The 17,273-nt window shown below is 38.7% G+C and overlaps 1 protein-coding gene across 3 annotated transcripts in view; it reads left to right on the top strand.

Moving 5' to 3' along the window:
- IFT56 (intraflagellar transport 56) overlaps nucleotides 1-17,273 on the top strand; it is a 44,866-nt gene that overhangs the window by 5,721 nt on the left and 21,872 nt on the right. For 2 of the 3 annotated variants that reach the window (XM_059396314.1, XM_059396313.1), the window contains 5 exons: nucleotides 2,084-2,198; nucleotides 4,267-4,316; nucleotides 10,790-10,935; nucleotides 11,861-12,032; nucleotides 16,773-16,847. In XM_059396314.1, the coding sequence (XP_059252297.1) occupies nucleotides 2,084-2,198; nucleotides 4,267-4,316; nucleotides 10,790-10,935; nucleotides 11,861-12,032; nucleotides 16,773-16,847 (558 nt within the window). Of the gene's footprint in view, nucleotides 1-2,083; nucleotides 2,199-4,266; nucleotides 4,317-10,789; nucleotides 10,936-11,860; nucleotides 12,033-16,772; nucleotides 16,848-17,273 lie in introns of those variants that run through there. The other variant, XM_059396315.1, reaches the window with a different exon arrangement.

Raw genomic sequence — 17,273 nt, 5'->3', positions numbered from 1 at the left:
CTTAACCCACTGAGCCACCCAGTGGGTTAAGCCGCTGCCTTCGGCTCAGGTCATGATCTCAGGGTCCTGGGATCGAGTCCCGCATCGGGCTCTCTGCTCAGCAGGGAGCCTGCTTCCCTCTCTCTCTGCCTGCCTCTCCATCTACTTGTGATTTCTCTCTGTCAAATAAATAAATAAAATCTTTAAAAAAAAAAAATTATAGTTCCCTTTTGTCCAGCAGTTTTTAAAGCATGGATGAAGTTGTTTAAACATTTCCACGTATCCTTACCCCCAACTGTAATCCAAGGATATTTATAGAGCATGCATAACCAAAATGAAAGTGTCTAAGATCACGTAATGAGGAGGTATGACGAAGAGCAAAAACAGCAAAATCTGTGAGGGCAAAGAGAAGATGTGAGGACAGAATAGAAGCTGGTAGAATTTGTGAAAGATATAGAGGAGAGAGCCCCAATGTAGTAAGAAAAAGAAACAAAGCTATTTGGTATGGACTGGTAAATAATAAGAGTATATGGAAAACATAGTTGACAAAGGGAATCTCAGAAGGTGTTCTTGGCAGGAAGAAAATGTCTTTTTAAAATGTAAAGCCAAATAAATAAAGCCAGAAAACAATTAGAATGAAGTGATATTTGTAGTATATTAAGGTTATTAGATTTTAAGTTAACTGAACCTCTGCATTTCTTGTGAGGTATCCTGCTTTCCTTTTTTTCTTTAATTAAAAAAAAATTTTTTAAAGATTTTAAAGATTTTAAAGATTTTGTTTATGGGGTGCCTGGGTGGCTCAGTCACTTAAGCGTCTGCCTTCAGCTCAGGTCATGGTCCCAGGGTCTTGGGATGGAGCCCCGCATGGGACTCCTGGCTCCATAGGGAGCCTGCTTCTCCCTCTTCCTCTACCTGCACCCTCACTCTCTTTGTCAAATAAATAAATAAAATATTTTAAAAACTTTAAGAAGTAAAGATTTTGTGGGACGCCTGGGTGGCTCAGTTGGTTAAGCAGCTGCCTTCGGCTCAGGTCATGATCCCAGGGTCCTGGGATTGAGTCCCACATCAGGCTCCTTGCTCGGCAGGGAGCCTGCTTCTCCCTCTGCCTCTGCCTGCCATTCTGTCTGCCTGTGCTCACTCTCTCCCCCTCTCTCTCTCTGATAAATAAATAAAATCTTAAAAAAAAAAAAGAAGTAAAGATTTTGTTTATTGATCTGAGAGAGAGAGAAATAGCGAGAGAGAGCACCAACAGGGAGGAGAGGGAGAAGGAAGCAAACTCCCTGTGAGCCGGGAGCCCAACCTGGGGCTCCATCCTAGGATCCTGGGGTCATGACCCCAGCCCAAGGCAGACGCTTAACGACTGAGCCACCCAGGCATCCCTCTTTTTTTTTTTTTTTTTTTTAAGATTTTATTTATTTATTTGAGGGGATGGGGTGGAGAGGGAGAAGGAGAGAGAATCCTAAGCAGGCTCCATACTGAGCTCAAAGACAGATGCGGGGCTCCATCCCAAAACCAAAAATGGAGGTTTAACTGACTGAGCCACTCAGGCACCCCTTGTTTATCTCTTTAAGTTAGCAAAAATAAAATATTTCAGTTACTTTTCATTTCTGCAGTTTATTAGCCCATATCACTGTTAAAAGGAGGGGGCGGGAACAAGTTCAGCGTGGAAAACAGGTGCCTGGGTGGCGCAGTCAGTTAAGGGTCAGGCTGTGTTTCAGGTCATGATCTCAGGGTTGTGAGATCGAGCCCAGCGTCCAAGTCTGCACTCAGCTTGCTGTCTGCTTGATTCTCTTCTCCTTTTGCCCTTCCCCCTGGGTGTGCATTGCGCGCGCGCTCTCTCTCTCTCTTTCTCAAATAAATAAGTAAATCTTAAGAAAAAAAAAAAAAGGTTTTGTGGACAACAGCCCCACTCCCCCACCCACCATGGGTAGAATTGATTTGTAACTTTAGTATTTAACCTTAAAGGTACAGGATAGTGGAGCTTACAGGATTCCCTAAATGTGAAGTTGCCCAATCTCGGTAAGAAATTCTGTTCCATTATAGAGGAATGGGTCCTTGATTGCTTTACTGCGGAAGTGAGATCCCTGCTTAATATATATTTCAGGAATATGAAAATGCGACCAAAGAGGAAAATTGCAATCCTGAAGTCTGGGTGAACCTAGCCTGTACCTACTTTTTTCTTGGAATGTATAAACAAGCTGAAGCCGCTGGATTTAAAGGTAAAATGGCCCCTTTAATATCCAGGATTTGTCACTAATGGTATGAGTTATTTCGGAGATTTTAAAACATATTTAATTCCTTTTTTTTACTGAGGAAAAACCAGTATAATTAGAAAACTAGAAAATAGGGACACCTGGCTGGCTCACTCGGTAGAGCGTGTGACTTTTGATCTTGGGGTTTGTAAGTTCAAGCCCCATGTTGGGTGTAGAAATTACTTTAAAATAAAATTTTTTAAAAAACTAAAAAATAGGGGCGCCTGGGTGGCTCAGTGGGTTGAGCCTCTACCTTCAGCTCAGGTCATGATCCCAGGGGCCTGGGATCGAGTCCTGCATAGGGCTCTCTGCTCAGCAGGGAGCCTGCTTCTCCTCATCTCTCTCTCTGTCAGTCTCTCTGCCTATTTGTGATCTCTCTGTCAAATAAATAAATAAAATCTTAAAAAAAAAAAAAACTAAAAAATAGATTTAATCTTCAAAGAACATTGAATCTGAGCGATTTTACATTTAAAGAGAGTGTTAATCTCTGTGCTGCTTTCTGTCCCCACCCCGCCTTCCCAGAAGCTACAGCAGATAAGCAGAATGAAAGAAGCAAAAGAGCAAGTTCTCTTTCTTAGGCCCCCTCATGGTGTAGGATATTCATGCTGTTGTAGGAGTTGGAGGTAGCTGTCTAAGCCCTAGGGATGTGGATGTTATAGCTGTTTTCCCTGCTTCTGAATGAGAAACCAAGTAATTTCGGCTTGAAAAATCCAGACTAGTTGTCGTTTGCTTTTCTTGTCCTGACAGCTGTCTAAGAACTGGACATCAACTTGCAAATAAGAACAGGGCAAAGAGAAACAGGGGAGGAAGGATTAAGAATAATGAGAGTGTGCATCAAATTAAATTCACAGAAATGTAGAGAAACTGGCAAGGGACTGTTTGTTAGGAAATTTGTTAGTGAAGAATATATTCCAGGATAGAATTCTTAGAGAATTAACAGATTCATACATATTTAGGAACTATTCCAGTTCAAATTCAGGGATCACATGAAACTTGGACCCTTTCTTGATTTGTACCCAAACTGTGTCCGTGTTCTGATACAGTTTTTCTTAATGTAGTTATATAGGCCTGTAAGTTACTTATTTTTCTTATGTTTCTAGACTGTGTCTGTGCCTATAACATTGTCAGACACACAGAAAGTGATCACGGTAGCTACCTATCTTGCCATATAATTTTTTTTTCTTTTTTATGCTTTGAAGTATGAGTTTTTTCTGTAAGAAAAAATAAATAAATAAATGGGGGCGCCTGGGTGGCTCAGTGGGTTAAAGCCTCTGCCTTCTGCTCAGGTCATGATCCCAGGGTCCTGGGATCAAGCCCCATGTTGGGCTCTCTGCTCAGCGCGGGAAGGGGAAGGGGGGCTGCTTCCTCCTTTCTCTCTGCCTGCCTCTCTGCCTGCTTGTGATCTCTGTCCCTCAAATAAATCAATCAATAAATAAAATCTTTAAAAAAATGTAAGGTTAGGCATCCAGAAAATTCTTCAGCAGTGCAAACGGGATTTGTAACTTGAAGTGTTAACCTTTTCACCTGGTTGAGTGTTTAACTGTGGCCGATGATCATGCTCGAAGATCTGTGGAGTAGAGATTGAGCTAGTATCTAAGGAAATATGGCTGTATAACTGTAGAAAAGGAGATTTCAGAAGGAATTGACAAAGAATACTTGGAAGAATAGCTAATGACAGGGATTTCTACATGAATTGGGATAAATATAACTTTATTTTCAGTGTTTGGTCAGTGTGTGAGTAGCATGGTGGTGGGCCGCTACCAGAACTGTGTGTGTGGCGTCCTGTGCTGTGGGTCACCATGATAGAAGCTAGTAGAACAAGTGCTGGGGAAGGAGCGAACTTTTTTTTTCTGGTTCCTGATGCAGTTGCTGCTTCTGCAGGTAGAGACCAGATGAAAATAATATATATTATAGTCGGGACATATCAGGGTCACATAGATAAGGATTTGGGAACATTATCTGAGTCTCATATTATTCTTGTAAAGGACTAAGTGCCTTAGACAATTAATAAGCAGCTTGAACGTCTTTTTTACAGCTCCAAAAAGCCGACTTCAAAACCGCCTCCTTTTCCACTTGGCTCATAAGGTATTTATGTTCTCATATCACATTTTTTGTTTTAAAATATTTTTTCATACTTCTTATTAAGAACAATGGTGAAAGATAATGAACTAGAAATGCTTATTAATAGTATTTCTAGAACAAGTAGAATATAGGTATTGACTTTATAGGATTTTCTTTTCTGAGTGTTCTTTACTAATAAGAGATGTTAGATTTTAGGTTTTTTTTAAGTAGTAGTCATTTCAGATTAGTTTGTTTCAATGATCCTATTGTCTCTTGGAAGCAGACTCTAAGACACCTTAACTCCTAGAAACACACACTTTTCAGAATTGCCTTATAGCAGCAAGTTTTGTTTTGTTTTGTTTTTAAGAGAGAGAACACACTAGCGTAGGGTGGGGGAGTGAGAGAGAGCATCTCGAGCAGGTTCCATATCTGGTGTGGAGCCTGATGCAGGGCTCGATCTCACAACCCTAAGGTCATGACCTGAGCTGAAATCAAGAGTCACATGCTTAACTGACTGAGCCACTCAGGTACCCCCTTTTTAAGTTTTTGTTTATTCATTTAAGTAAATCTCTGTACCCAACAGGAGACTCGAACTCACAACCCTGTGATCAAGAGTCACAGGTTCTTCCAACTGAGCCAGCAAGGCACCCCAAATTTTCTTTTCTTTTTTTATAGTAAGCTCTACACTCAATGGGGCTTGAACTCATGATCTCAAGATCAAGAGTCACATTCTGTACCTTCTGAACCAATCAGGCACCCCGGCTTATAAAATGGTTTCTTAAAAATAATTTTCCATATTATAGAAGTTACACATTAATTCTATTAAATAAAATATAAGTAAGCAAAAGTTGAAAGAGAAAATAAAATCTATACCCACTAAAAAGGAGAATTACAGGCCAATATCCCTAATGAACATAAATGCAAAAATTCTCAATAAAATACTAATAAATTGAATTCAATACTACATTAAAAGAATTATTCACCACCATCCAGTGGGATTTATTCCTGGGCTACAAGGGTGGAATTTGTAAATCAATCAATGTGATACGATTTATTAATAAAAGGATAAAAACCATATGATCCTGTCAATAGATACAAAAAAAGCATTTGACAAAATATAGCATCCTTTATTGATTAAAAAAAAAACTTAACAAAGTAGGAATAGATAGAACATACCTCAACATCATAAAGGCCATATACAAAAGACCCACAGCTAATACTATCCTCAGTAAGGAAAAATTGAGACCCTTTCCTCTATGGTCAGTAAGAAGACAAGGATGTCCACTCTTACCATTACTAATTAACATGGTACTGGAAGTCTTAGCCTCAGCAGTTAGACAACAAAAAGAATAAAAGACATCCACATTGGCAAGGGAGAAGAGAAACTTTCACTATTTGCAGATGACATGATACTCTACATAAAAGAAAACCTGAAAGACTCTGCCAAACAATTGCTAGAACTGATACATGAGTTCAGCAAAATCATAAGATATAAAGTCAATGTGCAAAAATCTGTTGGCATTTCTATACACCAAAGAAATTAAGGAATCAATCCCATTTGCAATTATGTCAAAAACAATAAGATACCTAGGAGTAAATCTAACTAAAGAAATAAAACATCTGTACTCTGGAAACTATAGAGCATTTACGAAAGAAATTGAAGAGGGCACAAAGAAGTGGAAGAGCATTCTATGCTCATGGATTGGAAGAACAAACATTGTTAAAGTGTCTGTACTACCCAAAGTCATCTACACATTTGATGTAATCCCCATCAAAACACCACCAGCATTTTTCACAGAGCTAGAACAAATAGTCCTAAAATCTGTATGGAGCCACAAAACACCCTGAATAGCCAAAGCAATTCTGAAAAAGAAGAACAAACTTGAAGGCATCATGATTCCAGATTTCAAGCTTTATTGCAAAGCTATGGTGATCAAGACAGTATGGTATGGGAACAAAAACAGACACACAGATCAGTGGAACAGAATAGAGAACCCAGAAATGGACCCATAATTGTATGGTCAACTAATATTTGACAAAGCAGGAAAGAAGATCCAATGGAAAAAAATCATTCTCTTCAAATGGTGTTGGGAAAACTGGACAGCATCATGCAGAAGAATGAAACTAGACCACTTTCTTACATCATACACAAAAATAAATTCAAAATGGGTGAAAGACCTTAATGTGAGGGACGCCTGGGTGGCTCAGTTGGTTGGACGACTGCCTTCGGCTCAGGTCATGATCCTGGAGTCCCGGGATCGAGTCCCGCATTGGGCTCCCAGCTCCATGGGGAGTCTGCTTCTCTCTCTGACCTTCTCCTCGTTCATGCTCTCTCTCAAGTAAATAAATAAAATCTTAAAAAAAAAAAAAAGAAAGAAAGAAAGACCTTAATGTGAGACAGGAAACCATCGTGATCCTTGAGAATATAGGCAGCAACCTTTTTTACCTCAGCCATAGCAACTTCTTGCTAGATTCCTCTCCTGAAGCAAGGAAAACAAAAGCCAAAGTGAACTATTGGGACTTCATCAAGATAAAAAAGTTTCTACAGCAAAGAAAACAGTCAACGAAACTAAAAGGCAGCCTACAGTATGGGAGAAAATATTTGCAAAATCTACAAAGAGCTTAATCGAACTCCATACCCAAAAAAACAACCCAATTGAGAAATGGGCAGAAGACATGAGTAGACACTTTCCAGAAAAGATACCCAAATGGCTAACAGACACATGAAAAGATGCTCAGTATCACTCATCATCAAGGAAATATATATCAAAACCATGATGAGGGGCGCCTGGGTGGCTCAGTGGGTTAAGCCGCTGCCTTCACCTCAGGTCATGATCTCAGAGTCCTGGGATCGAGCCCCGCATCGGGCTCTCTGCTCATCGGGGAGCCTGCTTCCTCCTCTCCCTCTGCCTGCCTCTCTGCCTGCTTGTGATCTCTCTCTGTCAAATAAGTAAATAAAATATTAAAAAAAAAAAAAAAACCATGATGAGATACCATCTCACATGTCAGGATGGCTAAAATTAACAACATAAGAAGCAACAGGGGTTGGTGAGGATGCAAAGAAAGGGGAATTCTCGGGGCGCCTGGGTGGCTCAGTGGGTTGGAGCCTCTGCCTTTGGCTCAGGTCATGATCCCAGGATCCTGGGATCGAGCCCTGCATCAGGCTCTCTGCTTAGCAGGGAGCCCACTTCCTCCTCTCTCTCTCTCTCTGCCTGCCTCTCTGCCTACTTGTGATCTCTGTCTGTCAAATAAATAAATAAAATCTTTAAAAAAAGGGGGGGGGGATTCTCTTGCACTGTTGGTGGAAATGCAAACTGGTGCAACCACTCTGGAGAATGGCATGCTGGTTCCTCAAAATGTTACAAATTGAACTGCCCAAGGGCACCTGGGTGGCTCAGTTGCTTAGGCATCTTTGTCTCAGGTCATGATCTCAGGGTTCTGGGATAGAGCCTAGAGTCAGGCTCCTCCCTCAATGGAGAGTCTGCTTTTCCCCCTCTCACAGCCCCTCCCCCACTCATGCTCGCTCTCCCCTCTCAAATCAATACATAAAATCTTTTTAAAAATACAAATACAACTACCCTATGATCCAGCAGTTGCACCACTAGATATTTACCCAAAGGATATAAAAATATAGATTCAAAGGAATATTTGCACCCCAGTGTTTATAGCAGCATTATCAAGAGTAGCCAAACTATGAAGAGAGCCCAAATGTCCATCGACGAGGCATGGATAAAGAACATGTGGTGTATATGTACAGTGGGCTATAACTCAGCCATAAAAATAGAGTGAAATCTTGCCATTTGCAATGACATGGATGGAGCTAGAGTCTATTATGCTAAGTGAAATAGAGAAAGACAAATACCATATGATCTCACTCATATGTGGAATTTAAGAAAGAAAACAGATGAACATATGGGAAGGGGGAAGAGGGGAAAAAAGGAGAGAGGGAAATAAGTCATAAGAAACTCTTAACGATAGTGAACAAACAGGGTTGATGGAGGGAGGAGGGTGGGGGATGGGCTAGATGGATGATGGTCCTTAAAGGGGGCACTTGTTACGATGAGCACTGGGTGTTTTAAGTAAGTGATGAATCACTGAATTCTGCTTCAGAAACCAATATTGCACTGTATGTTAACTACCTAAAATTTAAATTAAAAAAATAAATAATAAAGGAAACTGCATTTCAGTCTTTTGTTATCTTATATCTCCATTTATTTTTTTTTTTAAGATTTTGTTTATTTATTTGTCCGAGACAGAGGGAGAGAGAGCGAGCGAGCACAGGCAAACAGAGAGACAGGCAGAGGCAGAGGGAGAAGCAGGCTCCCTGCCGAGCAAGGAGCCCAATGTGGGACTCAATCCCAGGACCCTGAGATCATGACCTGAGCCGAAGGCAGCTGCTTAACCAACTGAGCCACCCAGGTGTCCCTTATATCTCCATTTAAGATAATTATTTTTAAGGGGTGCTTGGGTAGCTCCATTGGTTAAACATCTGCCTTCAGTTCAGGTCGTGATCCCGGGGTCCTGGGATCGAGCCCCATATCAAGTTCTCTGGTCAAGTTCTCTGCTTCTCTTTCTGCCTCTCCCCCTGCTTGTGCTCTCTCTCTCTCAAATAAATAAAGATAATTATTTTTATACACATATTTATATTTTGTTCATTTTTCTGTTTTGAAGAATGAGCCTTATACCAAATATATGTTTTTGTATTCTGCCTTTTTTTTTTAAACTTAACCTTTATACAATGAGCATATCCCTGAGTCACTAAATAGTCTTTAAGACTGTGCCTTTTTTTTTTTTTTTTAAGATTTTATTTATTTTTTTGACAGAGAAAGCGATCACAAGCAGGCAGAGAGGCAGGCAGAGGAGGAGGGGGAAGCACGCTCCCTGCCAAGCAAAGAGCCCAATTCGGGGCTCAATCCCAGGAGTGTGAGATCATGACCTGAGCTGAAGGCAGAGGCTTAACCCACTGAGCCACCCAGGTGCCCCAAGACTGTGACGTCTTAAAATGGCATTTATAACATTTCATTGTATGCGTGTATCATAATTTAATGTTTCCTAGTTATTTGACTTTCAGATTGTACATATATATGTATATGTCTATTTCTTTATTTTTAATTTTTTAATACTTACGAATCCTTATCACGTATTTAATCCATCCCCCTACCCACCTCCCCTCTGGTACCATCATTAAGAGTTTGTTTCTTGGTTTGCCTGTCTCTCTCTCCTCATTTGTTTTATTTATTAAATTCTACATACGAGTGGGCGCCTGGGTGGCTCAGTGGGTTAAGCCTCTGCTTTTGGCTCAGGTCATAATCCCACGGTCCCGGGATCAAGGCCATCGGGCTCTCTGCCAGCTTCCTCCTTTCTCTCTGCCTGCCTCTCTGCCTACTTGTGATCTCTGTGTGTCTCTGTCAAATAAATAAATAAAATCTTAAAAAAAAAAGATTTTGAAAAAAAAATTCCACATATGAGTGAAATCATATGGTATTTGACTTTCTCTAACTGATTTATTTCACTTGGCATTTTACTCTCTAGATCCATCCTTTTGTCCCAAATGGCAAGATTTCATTCTTTTTCATGGTTGAGCTATATTCCATGTATATAACATACATACATATATATATATCCATATGTATACACACACATTTTTACACATGCACAGATTCCCTCTCGCTCTAAATAAATAAATATTTTTTAAAATCATTTGAAATTAAATTAAGTATTTTAAATTAAAATATTTTAAAAATTATTTTAAAAAATATTTTTAAAAATAAATATTATTTTTAAAGCTTTTAATTGATATTTCTAAATTATTTTATGGAAACTTTATCAAATCATCTATAGGCAGTATATGAAAATGATTATTCTTAGTACATTTAAAAGTTTCATAGTGTAATTATCCATCTCTGTTTGCTTCTTTCAGTTTTTGCATTACATGTTTTTCAGACTCTATCAATAAGTACATACAAATTTAGAATTGTTCTATTCACCAGTGGACTGAAACATCATTGTGCAATGTCTCTATCTCTAAAAATTTCTCTTCACATAAAGTCGGCTTCGTTATATTTGTATACCTACACCACTCTCTTTTGTTTGGTGTTTGTCTATTATATCTCCTTATATACTTAAGATGAGATGCCCTAGTGCCCCTCTCTTCACATACTTTTAAACTTTCTACCTTAATGTGTCTTTATTTTTTAAAATGTGTCTCTTAAAAACAGCATATAAGAATGATAAAAAGACATAGGGGAAAAAATAGAAAGGAAGGGGGGGTCAAGTAATTAATATTAGCTGTGACTCAAAGGCTTTGCCTCCAGAGGCTGTTTTCATTCTTACTCTGAAGGCGAGACAGGAGAGAAGACAAGGAACTGAAGGAAAATAGGGAGAACTGAGAGACCAAAACGGCTAAAAGAGGGGGAGTTAAAATCTCTGTACCGTCGGTGGTGATTAACTGTACTCTCATGAATCTTTACATGTCTTTTTCCCTCTGTCAATTTTAGTTTAATGATGAGAAGAAGTTGATGAACTTTCATCAGAATCTTCAGGATATCACAGAAGATCAACTCAGTTTGGCCTCAATCCACTATATGCGATCTCACTACCAAGAAGCTATTGATATTTATAAGCGAATACTGCTAGATAACAGGTCTGTGTCCTTTCATGGCTACTCCAGATCTCATTTTGTTAGCTTTTTCTGTAACTGATTTGGCTGAGGACCTAGTGTTCTTTCGACCTATTATCACCATGTGTTCAAATCTGTTTAGCTAATAATGTGATCCAATTAAGAACTCCTTACTCTCTAGATCAGGGTTTCTCCACTTTTATTTCACTATCACCCTTCCAAGGAGTCTTTTTGGTCTTTCCCCCACCCCGTGAAATTTTAAAACCACAGATACACTGTATGTCCATGTATATACTGAATGTATATCTATGCTTTATACTTAAAATGAATACAATTTTCCACTTCTTCATAAGGATCTTTACCCCTTTGAGGATGATATGGCCCCTGTTGAAAATGCATGGTCTAAATTTGTCATTTCAACATTGTATTAGGTTGCAGGGAACTTGCCGACAAAATTAGAAATAAAACATTCTGAAGAACTAACATTCCAACTTTATCACTGACCACTGGGTATCTCTCCCACTTCCCAAAAATATCTCATCCACCTGCCTTCTCCCCTTTTGCTTATCTGCACCCCACCCATTCCCCTTCCTAGTCATTGAGTCTGCTTGCTTTGTGTGTCTGTCCTTTGTCTGGTACATACTTATTTACAGTTTCGCCCAGTTAGAGCATGCGTTAGTTTGGTCTTTTTAACATGAACTGGTAGGAGTTGAATGCTTCCCTTTCTCCTTTAGCTGTCATCTCTCTGTCTACTTAAATCACAACATCAACATACTATAATACAAAAGAAAAATATTGCACTGATGATACCTTGCCTTCTTTATTCAAAAGGCAAGTTCATGTCCTCCTCACCTGGCTGTCAGTTTGAGCCATTAAAGATGTCTTTGTAGTTTGACAACCTTACTATGAAGTAGACTTGAACTGTTAACCTTAATTCTTTATCTAATAGGGAATACCTTGCCCTCAATGTATACGTGGCCCTATGTTACTACAAGTTGGATTACTATGATGTGTCTCAAGAAGTTCTGGCAGTTTACCTTCAGCAAATTCCTGATAGCACCATCGCACTCAATCTTAAGGCCTGTAATCATTTTCGCCTTTACAATGGCAAAGCAGCTGAGGTAGTGATGGAAATGTGTTTTTTAATTTATTTAATTCCACTTTGAATAACCCTATACTTTTTGGGTTATTCATAAGACTCTATTATTTGTATCTCCTAATTAATACAATATCCCTTTGTTATTGCCAGGGTGATTCTGTAAGAACCAACCATATATGAATATTTATATTGATTAGATATTCTTAAAAAATGTTGATTTCTGAATTCTGTGTGTCTAATGTATTGGAGACGATCCTAGATGCTTTACGTTACCTTAAATATGTTGAAAGTGGACAGTTGTTCTTTTTCCTCTAAAATAGGTTTGTGGCTCTGTGGTTCATTGTCACCAACATGTAAATCCCATCACAAACCTAAGATTTCCATCTGTCTTTTTCTTCAGTGCCCCATCTAAACATCTACCAGTTCCTCTCAGTTCTGCATCTTAGCTATCTCTTCTCCTCTACCACTGCTCTAGTCTGGGCACTCCTCATCTTTTATTTTGGTTCTTTAAATAATTTCCCTGCCCTAGTCTGCCCTCTCCCGTCTAGCCATTGATGTTATTCCACACACCATGCTTTCCTGCTATCGTAGCTTTGCGTATACCATTCTCGTTTCCTGGAAGGCCTCATTCTGCTTGGTACAATTCAGCATCTCTTTAGGGTTACCCCATGAGGCAATAGTGGTAAATGTTTTATAAATACTTAGAAGTAAGCTAACTTCTAGGCATATGCAGAATGGTTTGTATCTATTATTTAGTTTCTCTGGCAATTCTGTGGATAAATTCTGCTACAGCTCTCTTTATATAGGAAACTGAGAGTGCATAGTAGGCCATACAAGGGACCCCCTTTTATTTAATGTTATACACACACACACATACATAAGCATATATAGAGAGAGGAAAAAAAGGAGGGCATATTCTATACTATATGTATTTATAGCTATTTATTTATTTATGTGATAAACAGGTGATTTTTTAGAAGGTTTTATTAAGTACTGTCTGCACCCGACATGGGGCTCAATCTTATAACCCCAAGATCAAGAGTCACCCACACCACCAACTGAGCCAACCAGGTGCCCTATGTAGGCTATTTTTAGATTAACAGTGTGAGAGGGGCCGTGGAAATTACTTCCTCAACCATTATTTTAGTTGATGTCAGAAACCATCAAAATTTGATGTAAAATTTGTGCATGTGTCAAAATTTTAAAATCCCACCCTTGTCCAAAAAACAGTTTCAGCTGGTATCATGCCACTGGGGGAGGATGGAAAGGAACTGAAACCAGCAAACTAACTCTATCAAAGCAAAATTCACTATGTAAATGCCATAGCAAGGGACATTATTTCCATATTTTAGCTGACAGCAGACTCAGCTCCTGAGTGAAACAGTGTTTATTAATTGTGGGAGGGGTGGCATGGAAAGCATGTGCCCTTAGCATAGGCCCAGATTGACTTTTTGTGGCTTATGTTGATAAAAGTGATCTGTTGTGGCAATACAAATGCCCACCACTTCAATTGCTTAGTATGCAGTCGAGCAGTCCATTTATATGTTATGTACAATACATTCTTGGGTGTACTCACTGCAACTACAAAGTCCCCCGGGTCTGCCTAATTGGCTAATTTCCAGCTCCAGCAGTTTAATAGTAAACTGGTAGAGTTTATGGTCTTTGGTAAGAACAAATAAAAGAAATATATTCTTGCCTTTCTATCTTGAGTTAATCTTGGGAGTTCTTCCAAATTTTTTCCAGTCTATTAAATGTTTACATTTTGTCTGCACATGTTCTTTCCATAGTCTAATATGGGTAGCATGGTTAACCATATTCTGGAGGTCTAGCATGATGCAAGTTAGGGCACCAAACTGTATTACCTGTCACCCAAAAGACATGCTTTTTCATTTGAAATGGTGTCTGTGCAGGTTGCATATTAATTTTATAATGTATTTCAGCAGTCAACAACAATGTCAAATGTACCCTGACAAACTTTTTTTTTTGGGGGGGGGTGTTAGCAATAGAATATAGTTTGTGTTTGCCCATAATTTTATTAAGCCACTTAAAAATCAGGCATTCCTCCAGGAATTTGTATAATACATCCAATATTCTATGGCTCCTTCTCTCATAAACACCAGTAGCACTCTGCCCTTCTGTAGTAAGCATGACATAATGTGTAATGATTCACTTAATTCTTGAGGTAATTTAAATAACTTGCCCAAAGCTTTACACCTAACAAGTGACAAATTCAGATCTCAAACCCTTGTCTATGTGACCCTTATGTCCACAGACTTGACTGCAAATTTAGGGCTACTTTCTTCTTTTCTCTTATGTCTGATTATATATAAATAGATGAATGGATAGATAGACAGATACATATAGGTATATTTATAGATATATATATAGGTATATATACATACATAAAATAGCATGCGTACTATTTGATAGTTGCCTAATTATCTTTCATCTAGACAAGCTCATTGAGTATTGAAACTGTGTCTTTTGACATGTGTGTCCTGGTACCTGGCACAGTGCACACACAAAGCTCTCATTCTTTTCACAGATATGTGCAATCATCAGCTCAGTTTTAGAGCATTTGCATTACCTCAAAAAGAAACGCCATGCTCCTTAGGAACTCCATCAACCCCCGGCCCCCTATCCCCCCAGCCCAAGCAATTGCATATCTGCTTTTTGACTCTAGATTTGCCAGTTCTGGATATTTCATATAAAAGTAATATACAACGTGTGAACTTTTATGACTGTCTTCTTTTACTTAGCATGTTTATAAATTTCATCATGTTGTAGCCTATAATGTACTTCATTCGTTTTTATGACCAAATAATATTCTATTATGCGGATACAGTACATTTTGTTTTTCCATTCATCAGCTGATGGACATTGGGTCATTTTCACTTTGGGCCTATTATGAATAATGCTGTTATAAGCGTTTGTGTACATGTTCTTGGGCATGAGTTGAACATGTTTCCATTTCTCTTGGTCTTATGCCTAGGAGTGGAATCAGTGGGTTATATAGAGTTCTATATTTAATTGAGGAACTGCCAGGCTGTTTTACAGAGTAGCTACACCAGTTTACATTCCCACCAGCAGTGTATAAGAGTTTCGATTTCTCTACATCCTTGCCAGCAGTTATTATCTGACAATTTTTATTGTGGCCATCCCGTTGGATGTGCAGTGGAATCTCATTGTGGTTTTGATTTGCATTTCTCTGATGACTAATGATGCTGAACATCTTTTCGTGTACAGTGAGTGCTGCTTTCAGTTCTGTGCCCTAGGCATCTCACTTGGCCAGCCGGAACTAGGGCTTAAATAAGAATTGTCCTTATGATATAAAAGATTTTGCCTTTTCACTTTCCTTTGCTCAAGTGTGCAGTGAAGCTTTCCAGAGATAGCATATTTCAAAATACATCAAATGCAGATAGAGACATACTAATCTAGCTGTCCTCTTTTAAGCCAGACATTAAAGAGATTTGCAAAAATATAAAACAGTACTATTCTTCTCACTAAGTTTTTGTTCCATAAATGCAGTTTTCTTAAATGAAAAATATTTATGTTAATGTGTAGTGGGCTTCTTCTTATGTTTGATTAATTGAATACTTTAAAATTTCTTTTTTAACTTCTAATACAATATATATTATACTATGGGCTATTTATATGGGCTGTAACCCACGTAAACAAAAGCTCTTTGGGATCCTTAACAATTTTTAAGATTGTAAAAGATATCCTGAGATCTAAAAGCTTGCAAACTGCTGATCTAGCCTAATATTTCCAAACACTTTAGAATTGCTGCTGTGGACAAGAGAAGGGATTAATGAAAATTTTGCTGAGGGGGTGCCTAGGTGGCTCAGAGTTAAGCCTCTGCCTTCAGCTTCATTCATAATCTCAGGGTCCTGGGATCAAGCCCCACATCAGGCTCTCTGCTCAGCGGGGAGCCTGCTTCCCCCACCCCCACCTGCCTCTGCCTACTTGTGATCTCTCTCTCCCTGTCAAATAAATAAATAAAATCTTTTAAAAAAAAAGAAATTTAAAAAATAAAAAGTTTGCTGAGGTAGATGCTCAATTCCATATATGATCAAACAGAACACGTTTGTAGTGGTTAGTGAGAACAATCAAGAATTTAATTATTTTATCCTGAGAAACTTAGCTACCTAACTGATGGAAGTAGAAAAAGGAGGAAAGGAAGATAACTCAAAATTATAGATTGGCAGGTAGGAATAACAAAAAGCTGAGGGAGGATAGGTGAGTCTAGGGTATTAGCGAAGATGCTGGAAATGGCTGGCCATTTGTTCTACAGGGAGTGAAGGGGGTGAGAGAATACAGAAGAGATCTGATAGGTCTAATAAATGATAGAAGCTATTTTAATTGTGCTATATAACAGTGCAACTGAAAAGAGGTACTAAGAGAATTTGAGATGGGTGGAATGGTCAGATTGAAGAATCAGCCCCAGTTTTAAAAGTTTAGCTCCTTAATCACCTTTGACTCTGCAAGAAAAGATTAAGTAGGAGTCTTCAGACGTGAGCTCACCCATTTCAAACTTGCTGCTTTGTGTAAGTTTCAAGTCATTTATTGTTTATAAGCCTCAATGTTCTCATCTGTAAAATGAGGTTAACAATCACACTGACTCTTCGAGTCCTGAGGAACAAATGAAATACGAATGAAATGGCATGTTAAATTCTGTGTAAACTATAAAACATTGTGCAAATATGTGGTATAAGTACTATACACTTGTCATTTTCCTAAGCCTTTCCTTTTTTAATTTCAGGCAGAACTCAAAAGCTTGATGGACAACGCTTCTTCTTCCTTTGAGTTTGCTAAAGAACTCATCAGGCACAATCTGGTGAATAGCAGTTTCCTGTCTTGACTGAATTGAGTCTTATAGTCCATTTTGGTATATCTCAGCAGTTAGAAGGGGGAGTGAAGGGAGATATTGCAAGAAATACTTCTCTACTCCAAGTAAACTCTTGTTATGGAGAAAAGAAAAACAAGTTTCAGATATCAGGTTCTTAGCTCCAGGAAATCCTTACTGGGAGGGCAGTAACACATGCATAATGTTTAGAAGTGCAAGGCAGTGCAGGGCCCAGGTGTTCATTTTGTTGGCAAAGACCAAGAAACATGTATCCTTGTAGGCTACAATAAATGGGAAGGATTTTTCTGGTGAGGTCCAACTCGGGTTCACCTTTGAAGGATGGCTGAGATTTAGAGGGTTCACGGAAAACAAGGATATGGAATTAGAACAAAAATGACATAAAAGAAAAGTCATGAG

This window comes from Mustela nigripes, chromosome 4 (assembly GCF_022355385.1).
Source record: "Mustela nigripes isolate SB6536 chromosome 4, MUSNIG.SB6536, whole genome shotgun sequence".
Taxonomy (NCBI): domain Eukaryota; kingdom Metazoa; phylum Chordata; class Mammalia; order Carnivora; family Mustelidae; genus Mustela; species Mustela nigripes.
The sequence above is the reverse complement of the archived record's forward strand: the minus strand, read 5'-3'. Positions and strand labels throughout refer to the sequence as shown.